Source organism: Calidris pugnax, unplaced genomic scaffold, assembly GCF_001431845.1.
Source record: "Calidris pugnax isolate Ruff unplaced genomic scaffold, ASM143184v1 scaffold61, whole genome shotgun sequence".
Taxonomy (NCBI): Eukaryota; Metazoa; Chordata; class Aves; order Charadriiformes; family Scolopacidae; genus Calidris; species Calidris pugnax.
Window position 1 is genome coordinate 794298 of NW_015090945.1, and position 9783 is coordinate 804080.

Genomic DNA, 9783 nt, shown 5'->3' on the forward strand with positions numbered 1-9783 from the left:
AGAAACAAACGATGTTACCTAAGTATCAACAACTCTTTCCTCAGGTACGTCCCCCAATACCTGAATTTCATTGCCTGTTGGTGGTTTTAAGCTGAAAGGAGTCTGACTGTACTCTTACAAGATCAAGAAAAGAAATGAGGTTTTCCATTAATAGTGAAAAATGCTTGTAATTTTCACTGTCGGAATTTTTTCCCCTTCATCCAGCAACTTTATGAAAATAGGGGGTTTTTCTCCTTGTAAATCATACTGCTTATCACTTCACAAAGATGGTTTTCACCTCATCCACTCATTAAACCCTTTTCAAGCACTGATGGATCCATAGTCTAATTGCTTCCACTGAACTAAGCTCTTCTGATTTCGTGCAGTTATCAGCTTAAATGGGCAAAGGTGTTGGTACCTCCGTATTTAGACACAAGAAACTCAAGTTACTAGATTCTGGAGCTTGATTTGTGATAGAGGAATTGTCACTTCAGGTTTCAGAACTCAGTTGTTTGTCTGGAAACACTGACCAATCTGACACTGGGCTCTTTTGCCGATGTCCTCACCCACCAACACACAAAAGCACACAACTATTTTCCATTAAGCCATCGTATCATTAACTCCCCCGAGTTATTTAAAAACAAAACTAGCTTTTGACATGCTTTAATAAACTTGCATTGCTGTTAAATTAAACTAAAGTCCAGAAATGAGGACCAGAAAAAGAGACCAGTCGAGACGACACACTGTTTTGTGCAAGATGGTTTTATTACCCGACCAGAGTTTGAGAGACTGCAGCTGGGCCTCTGAATCTGAAAGGAGGAAAAGAAAAAAAAGGTACAATTAGACACAAGTAGATCTGAAACTACTTTGGCCACCCAAAATAATTAATATATTTCTACAGTTTATCATTTGGGCTGCAAATACTAGTGTTTTATTTCATGGGATTTAAGACTTCAGTAGTCTTGCACACAGTAATTAACACCTGTATTAACATCTCTTCACACAAAACACAGATTTCAAGTGCCAGAACCAACAGGATAAACATTTCCACCTTGAACTATTGCTACCTATTTTTCCTATTTGTCTAAAAGTGTACCAGGGGAAACTCGGTATTTCACTAAATGCTGAGCTATTGTGCCTATTCTCATTTTTGCTGCAGGAACTCTTCTTTTCAGCACATTTCAGGGACTGTTTACAAAAGTGAAAGCAAAAAGACTGGAGACTGGCTCCTCTAAAATTTGCTTGAGCACTAATGAAATTCAGTACCTTGCCAATATTGGACTGTCAAAATTCAGTATCAGGTATTACGCTCTTTTCCCCCAATTTATATGAAGGAATCGGGACTGGAAGTCTTTATTTTTTCAAAATTTATTTGAGATTACCACTTAAGTATTAAGAAATAAAGACAAATGGCAAGAAACCATGTAGATATGGGGAAGAGGAATCAATACTCATCTTCAGCTGCGTGGCCCTTCAGAATGGCAGCACTCAGGAGTACTGCCAATATCTCATATGAACCTACTGCTCTTGTTGGCCATAACCTCACAGGAACTAGAACATTCTTCTATTTTCCACTCGTAGGTTACTTGTGTTTTAAAACATGCACTCTATTCAGAACAGCAGAAAACCAGCAGGAATAGAAAGTGCAGCAGATGAGAATCTGTTATCTTAGCTTTACACCGGAGGTGTGTTTGGAGTCCAAGCACAGTAATTAACTGCCTCTAAGCATAAAATAAAAACCTGCAAGGTCACTTCCTAAATTGAAAGATGGAGTAAAGCCCCGATCACTGCTACAAGTGTTATGAGGAGAGGCTGAGGGAGCTGGGGGTGTTCAGCCTGGAGAAGAGGAGGCTGAGGGGAGACCTTCTCGCTCTCTCCAACTCCCTGAAAGGAGGGTGTAGAGAGGGTGGAGTAAAGCCCTGATCACTGCTACAAGTCTTATGAGGAGAGGCTGAGGGAGCTGGGGGGGTTCAGCCTGGAGAAGAGGAGGCTGAGGGGAGACCTTCTCGCTCCATGGACCTCCCTGAAAGGAGGGCGTAGAGAGGTGGGGGTCGGTCTCTTCTCTCAAGTCACAGGCGACAGGACTAGAGGAAATGGCCTCAAGTTGCACCAGGGGAGGTTCAGGCTGGATATTAGGAAACATTTTTTCACTGAAAGGGTTCTCAGCCCTTGGAATGGGCTGCCCAGGGAGGTGGTTGAGGCCCCATCCCTGGAGGTGTTCAAAAGACAGGTTGATGTGGTGCTGGGAGGTATGGTTTAGTGATGATGCTCCTTGTTTGTTGTGTGGGTGTCTATTTTTGTCAGTTAGGGTGACGGTTGGACAAGATGATCTTTAAGGTCCCTTCCAATCTGTGATTCTGTGACTAGAACCTTCCCTCCTGCAGGAAGGCTCAGAGGGGACGCTGAGCTAGAAGTCCCACAAAAAACATGAGCAACCAGCTGAATACTCCTCATCTCTCTGCCAATACAGCACTCCTCACAGGCATTTACAGCCACTGCAACAGGGGACTAGAACCTTCCCTCCTGCAGGAAGGCTCCTGAAAACTCAAAAGAGCACCAGCACACACTGGTGTTTATCACTGAAGAGGGAAGAGAAAGGATCTACATTGACAGAGAAGCTGCCAGTTTTCAGTTAAAAAAAAAGCAGTTTCCATCTTATGCTCAGAAACCAGCTTGGAGCATAAAGCAAAAGGAGTTTTGTTTAATCCTGGTTACAAAGCCTCATGTACCAACTTAAGGGGAACATCTGCCAGTAGTGAACTTGTGACAGTTTGTGTCACCAGCAGCAAAATTTCTACAAGAATGCTAGTATGAGTAACAGCACATCACCCCAGCCATCAAACAACACAGCAGTCCTGCTTCTGGAAGTTAACCCCTTCTGCCCATAGTTGAGCTAAAAAGCTTTAGGAGAACACCCTATTTCCCAAAGCATGGGTTTCCAGCTGTCACGTAACCAGGGCTTTAAACTCTGCTGCTTCACGGGTGGAGACAGCAAAGCAACATCCAAGAAGTTTTGGGGGAGCAGAACCTGAAGAAGAAAAGCCTACAGCTGAGCTTCAAGCAAAAAAAGTTGTCAGTCAAATGGAAAGATATTTCATAGGTCTCCTCTAGCTCCTTGGACCGAGAGGAGACCTTAGTGGCCTCAACTTACTACGCCTTGTGGCTAAAAACTCATTTTTACAAGGCTTAACAAATAAAGAAAAAAGACTTCCCTCCCTTCAGAAAGTTTAATTTCTGAGAACTCATCCAAACAGCAACTGCACCTGCTTTAAGCCGTGAAGTCACATCATTACCCACTATGTTTTTATGAACCAACCCTCTAAAAGTTAGAAATTCCTATATAAACTGCGCATCTGATCTCTTAAAAAAAACCCACCCCAAAAAAACCATCACAACTGACACAAACCAAATCAAATCAATAAAGCAAACAAAAAAAATCAAAACCAAATCAACCCAAAAAGCCTTCTTGTCTTTGGAGGAATCAGTTTGGGCAATTAGGGGCCTAGAACATCTCTCTGATGAGGAGAGGCTGAGGGACTTGAGTCTTTTTATTCTGGAGAAGAGAAGGCTGAGGGGGGATCTGATCAACACCTATAAATACTGAAAGGGTGGGTGTCAGGAGGATGGGGCCAGGCTTTTTTCAGTGGGGCCCAGGGACAGGACAAGAGGGAATGGGCACAAACTTGAATATACGAAGTTCCATCTAAACATGAGGAGGAACTTCTTTCCTGTGAGGATGGCAGAGCCCTGGCAGAGGCTGCCCAGAGAGGTGGTGGAGTCTCCTTCTCTGGAGACATTCAAACCCACCTGGACACGTTCCTGTGGGACCTGCTCTGGGTGACCCTGCTCTGGCAGGGGGTTGGACTGGGTGATCTCCAGAGGTCCCTTCCAACCCCATGTCATTCTGTGAAAATCAGGTCTTTACCTATTATTCTTTCCAAGCACCCTAACACAATTAAGTTTTCTAAATTCCAGCATGTTTGTCATACCAAAAATGGCATTTACCCTCACTTGAGAAGATATGGCAACACCAGTGCTAGTTCAGCGTGTAAAAAAGGTGGGAAATGCAGCGAGAAGTACTAGAACTCAGAAAAAATTCTTGGCTTTGAATGGTAGAGCCTTCTCCTCAAAGCAGGAACAGCAGAGTAACTATGCCAGATGATTAAGATGGATTGTTTGGACTAGATACTGACTTCAGGCCTCAAATGTCAAACTGTGTAAAGTATTAATAAACTTTCCCATTTCTAAAGGATGGACTATTCAAATGGGCAAATAAGTCTCTCAGAATTACCACCTTGGGCATGTTAACATTAAAATGGTCTAAATTGATAATTTCATTCCTAAATAGGGCTTTATAGCAGAAATCAGACAATCTGAAAAAAACACTGTACTTGCAATCGCAAGACTTTGATCATATTGAGATTATGAGGGCTGAAAATTTTAGCTGAGGTCTCAAGTCTTCTCATCATAAAACCCAAATAAGGTTTTGAAACAAGTTATTGGTAAATGAAAGTTATCAGTAAAGTTTATACTTCCTAATTATATTAGTTATAATTAAGATTTCTTCACAAATGTTTAAGCTTTAGTTAGACTTTAAAAATAAGACTGGAACACTGTACTATCCAAGTAGCTTTATATTGTAGGTATCACCCAAGCATGAGTAGATCTATATTAAAGATTAATTTCAATCAATAACAGCAGCAGCCTCCACAGCAGAGACTGAGCAGTGTCAAGGATTAACCATTGGCAGTATCTCACCATTAGTTCATTCTCCTGATGAGCCTGTTGATCTGATCTTCTCTGTTACCAGCGTCCCCACCTTCCACGAAGTGGATCGTCTTCTTCTTCATCCCACCCCGAGGAGAGGACAACTTGAAGGGCCAGAGGAAGTTGTTGACAACTTTGAAGTTCTTGCCAACGGTGTAAATCTCATGGATCACGTCTTCCATGCAGATGATGCCAAGCTTTCCTAAAAAAGGCAGAAACACTGCTTTCAGAAGGGCTACAGAGCCACTGGTCAACCACAAGCTAAAAATTATCACGTCATTGTTGTCATACACACTAATTTTGATAAACTGCAGGAAGCCAGAAAGCACCCGCTCTGTCACAATAGTCAATGACTGTCTTTTTCAATTAAAACAGATCAGTTGCAGCTAACTCATCAGTATTTAGTTGTTACATTTGGCGAGAAGCGTGTTTGGACTGTTGAATATTTGTAGCCAGCAATAAGAAACACCAAAAAACAACCCCCACATAGTGAATCTTAGGAAATAGACTGTGTTCTTTGAAGAAAAGCTAGGCTACACGTGCTTAAAACCAAGTTATGTGTAGGAAATTCACTGTATTGTGCTGTTCTGACTGGACAAGAAGAAGCCTCCTCCAGCAGTGTATCTCCTGACAGCCGACCACCACACTTTGGTTTTACTAAATACACTAAAAGCTTTTACTAACTACTACTTCCTCTGAAAGGAAGTTTAAAACCATGTATGGTAAGCTTCTTTCCTGTCCCAGCACCTTTTCATTACTGAAAGATCTACTGACCTATTAAAAGGTCAAGGAGTTTACAATTAAAATGACAAATTTAAAATGCTCCCATTTGACTCTTTCCACTGGGTTTTAATGCTTTATAATGCAAGTTACTTCCAGCCTGCTTTGTGTTAAGCTATTAAGGCAGAAGTAGAAATTAATAACCAGTCACTACTACTATTCAGAGACAAATACAGTTGTCCAGCTTAGTGAGAATCATCCAAATGCACCAAGTTGGTTTCTTGTTTTGTTTGCAGTGAAGCAGTATTTACCAAGGCACTTCTGAATCAGGGAATTATCAGTAAGAGCAATGCGCTGCTTGTTGATCTTGCCGTAACCGCGCTTGTAGATCAGCTCGTGCACAGACTTCAGGTTGGGGTAACTAGAACAGGCAAGTAAAAAAAAAGACAAAATAAAATTATTAGTCTCTGCAAGCCACATTCCAAGTTAAAGTCCCCAAAAGAAACTTCCATAACAAACAATTTAAGATAGTATCGCCTTTTAAAGCGCTGCCTTCACCGTGTTTTCAATTCAAAGCAAGGAAAGCACAAAGATGGATAAACATTTTGAACACAAGGGGAACCTGTAAGGCCAGTGTAACAAAATGCACTCAACATTTTCACCCCCATTTGATAAAAGTGGCTGTTCCACTCACCCCCAGGCGATGTAGGGTTCCACAATCCGCAACATGTTGATGGAAGCTTTGTTGAGTTTGACAAAGGTGCCGTTGAAGATCTGACGCAGGCGGAGGAGCTGCAGCACCTTGCGCACCTTGGGGCTGACGCCGTTGGTACTAGAGAACACAGGGAGACAGCCTCAGCTAGCCACAGCCCAGAACACTCAGCATCAGGTTAAAAAAACCCCACAATACTATTGTTCCCATATGAAACACATTATTTTACCAAGTACAGAAAACAAGCTTAATAATTTACTGTATATTTCAATATTAAAACTGATTATTTCCATTAAAAGAACTGAAATAAGTATTATGTGAAAACAATTCAGAACTATCCCCGTGCTCTTCTCAACATAATTCTTCCAATCACACCTTTTGTTAGTTGTTTATAACATTTTACCAAAGGAGAGTTAAGCAAACACGTCAAACAAAGCTTAGTTGAAAGTCAGGTAATACCAGTGTGCAATTTTATTGAGATTAAGGTGAAACAGAAGTGTCTGCACGGATTTGTAGCCTTGCCACCTTCTTAAGAATCAGGGATTCCTAAAGACAGTAGGCACAGCCAGCAAAATTATTTAGTCCTACATTAAATAAGCTACATTATAATACATAATAATGCATACAATACATAAATAAGCTATGTTAAATCATGCACATGATGTTGTTCATGAACAACATCACCACCAACTTCATCCCAAGCCACCTGAGGAACGCTTGATCTTATTTAATAAATAAACCTATATAAGCTACATTAAATTATGCACATGATCTTGTTCATGATCAACATCATCACTGCCAACTTCTTCCCAAGCCACCAGAGGAATGCTTGATCTTATTTACATATTAAATCTAGAAAGGAAACAGGAAAGGCAATTTCAGTGCTTTTGAACGTAAAATTGTTGATGTCTGTACTCTGTCTTACCCTCTTATCCTGATCACAAATGCCAATTTGGGTTCTGCTGGAACGTAGTAGTTGCCAGCTTTCCGGGCCATCCTGGCCATGCGGATCTCCTGCCTGTACATGTGCCTGTACTCCTTGTGGTAGGCTTGGGCTCGGGCGTAGATGAGCTTGCGCTGTGCCTTACGGTGCTGAAACCAATGCAACATGAAGATTTAGTTTAAGCCTTTTAACGCATATGGATCACCTTCAAATAACGCAGCATGTTCTAAAGCTTCCCATAAATAACACAGAGGGTAGGAACATCTGTCAATGCAGAACCATAGAACTTCCTGGGTTGGAAGGGACCTTCCAGATCATCAAGTCCAACCATCAACCCAACTCTGATAAAAACCATCACTAAACCATGTGTTTAAGTGCTACCTCCAGGGATGGTGACTCCACCACTGCCCTGGGAAGCCCACCCCAATGCTTAAAAACCCTTTCCGTGTCAAAATTGTTCCTAATCTCCAATCTGAACCTCCCCTGGTGCAACTTGAGGCCGTTTCCTCTCATGCCATGGCCTGTTCCTTGGGAGAAGAGACCGACCTCCCCTGGCTACCCCCTCCTTTCAGGGAGTTGGAAAGAGCGAGAAGGTCTCCCCTCAGCCTCCTTTTCTCCAGGCTGAACACCCCCAGCTCCCTCAGCCGCTCCTCACAAGACTTGTGCTCCAGACCCCTCACCAGCTCCACTGCCCTTCTCTGGACCCGCTCCAGCCCCTCAATCTCTCTTTTTGTGTATTAGGGGCCCAAAACACGGAGTTCAGAATCACCCTCAGTGATATTCAACAGAACCTTGAAGACTGTTTTACAGCAACACAGCTCAATGTTGAACAACGTCATCATGCAGCAAGCTTACCCATAAATAAGCTATGTTAAATCATGCACATGATGTTGTTCATGAACAACATCACCACCAACTTCATCCCAAGCCACCTGAGGAACGCTTGATCTTATTTACATACTTAAATCTAGAAAGGAAACAGGAAAAGCAATTTCATTGCTTTTGAACGTAAAATTGTTGACATCTGCACTCAGTCTTACCCTCTTATCCTGATCACAAACGCCAGTTTGGGTTCTGCTGGAACGTAGTAGTTGCCAGCTTTCCGGGCCATCCTGGCCATGCGGATCTCCTGCCTGTACATGTGCCTGTACTCCTTGTGGTAGGCTTGGGCTCGGGCGTAGATGAGCTTGCGCTGTGCCTTACGGTGCTGAAACCAATGCAACATGAAGATTTAGTTTAAGCCTTTTAACGCATATGGATCACCTTCAAATAACGCAGCATGTTCTAAAGCTTCCCATAAATAACACAGAGGGTAGGAACATCTGTCAATGCAGAACCATAGAACTTCCTGGGTTGGAAGGGACCTTCCAGATCATCAAGTCCAACCATCAACCCAACTCTGATAAAAACCATCACTAAACCATGTGTTTAAGTGCTACCTCCAGGGATGGTGACTCCACCACTGCCCTGGGAAGCCCACCCCAATGCTTAAAAACCCTTTCCGTGTCAAAATTGTTCCTAATCTCCAATCTGAACCTCCCCTGGTGCAACTTGAGGCCGTTTCCTCTCATGCCATGGCCTGTTCCTTGGGAGAAGAGACCGACCTCCCCTGGCTACCCCCTCCTTTCAGGGAGTTGGAAAGAGCGAGAAGGTCTCCCCTCAGCCTCCTTTTCTCCAGGCTGAACACCCCCAGCTCCCTCAGCCGCTCCTCACAAGACTTGTGCTCCAGACCCCTCACCAGCTCCACTGCCCTTCTCTGGACCCGCTCCAGCCCCTCAATCTCTCTTTTTGTGTATTAGGGGCCCAAAACACGGAGTTCAGAATCACCCTCAGTGATATTCAACAGAACCTTGAAGACTGTTTTACAGCAACACAGCTCAATGTTGAACAACGTCATCATGCAGCAAGCTTACCCCACAGAAGATGTAACTTCTTGCCTTGTAGAAGACTGACTTTAATCTTACAGAAAACTGTTCACCTGACCCTTTCTCTGCCCAGAATTGGTTTGTTATCGCCCCCCCAGCACACTTTAGTCCAAACCATTAAAAAACAAATCAATGTACTAGACCTAAACACTGTAAACTCCTGTACTGCATTACATCGGCAGCAGAAGCTCCTATTGCCACAGACGAGCGATTCAAGTTAAGGAATCATGGAACACCCACCTTTTTTATAGCCAGTATCTTCTTCTGACGTTTGGCTTTCATAGCTGCGTAAGCCTGCCGCTTCTTCAGCAGGCTTTCCGGTACCGACGGCACCTTCTTTGCTCTAAAGAGGAAAAAAAACCAAACACAACTCTTTTAGCTGATAAGAAGACCCCAGGCATTAAAGTTACACACGAAAAATGCCATTGCAAACCACAGCAGTGTGTATTAGGGACCCAAAACATGGAGTTTAGAATCACTCTCAGTGATATTCTACAGAATATGGAAAACTATTTCACAGCAACGCAGCTCAATGTTGAACAACGTCATCATGCAGCAAGCTTACCCCACAGAAGATGTAACTTCTTGCCTTGTAGAAGACTGACTTTAATCTTACAGAAAACTGTTCACCTGACCCTTTCTCTGCCCAGAATTGGTTTGTTATCGCCCCCCCAGCACACTTTAGTCCAAACCATTAAAAAACAAATCAATGTACTAGACCTAAACACTGTAAACTC

At 42.9% G+C, this 9783-nt stretch overlaps 1 protein-coding gene across 2 annotated transcripts; it reads right to left on the reverse strand.

The window, feature by feature from the left end:
• Window positions 1-723: 723 nt before the first annotated feature.
• Window positions 724-9440, reverse strand: RPL7 (ribosomal protein L7). Of its 2 annotated transcripts, XM_014951917.1 has the most exons (6): window positions 9287-9440; window positions 8162-8328; window positions 6161-6298; window positions 5778-5887; window positions 4738-4948; window positions 724-788 (listed from the first exon to the last, which is right to left on the reverse strand). In XM_014951917.1, the coding sequence occupies exons 1-5, from the start codon at window positions 9326-9328 to the stop codon at window positions 4740-4742; spliced, it is 666 nt and encodes a 221-aa protein (XP_014807403.1). In that variant the 5' UTR covers window positions 9329-9440; the 3' UTR covers window positions 724-788; window positions 4738-4739. The 2 variants fall into 2 exon arrangements, with proteins under 2 accessions (XP_014807403.1, XP_014807404.1); XM_014951918.1 differs by lacking the exons at window positions 8162-8328; window positions 9287-9440 and adding an exon at window positions 7104-7303.
• Window positions 9441-9783: the final 343 nt, after the last annotated feature.

Excerpts from the sequence above, each read along its gene's own strand:
- RPL7 (XM_014951917.1), bottom strand. The coding sequence starts at position 9,328 with ATGAAAGCCAAACGTCAGAAGAAGATACTGGCTATAAAAAAG. Across the intron at positions 5,888-6,160 it reads GAACCCTACATCGCCTGGGG|TTACCCCAACCTGAAGTCTG; the intron begins GTGAGTGGAACA and ends TGCCTGTTCTAG. Across the intron at positions 4,949-5,777 it reads CCTGATTCAGAAGTGCCTTG|GAAAGCTTGGCATCATCTGC; the intron begins GTAAATACTGCT and ends TGCCTTTTTTAG.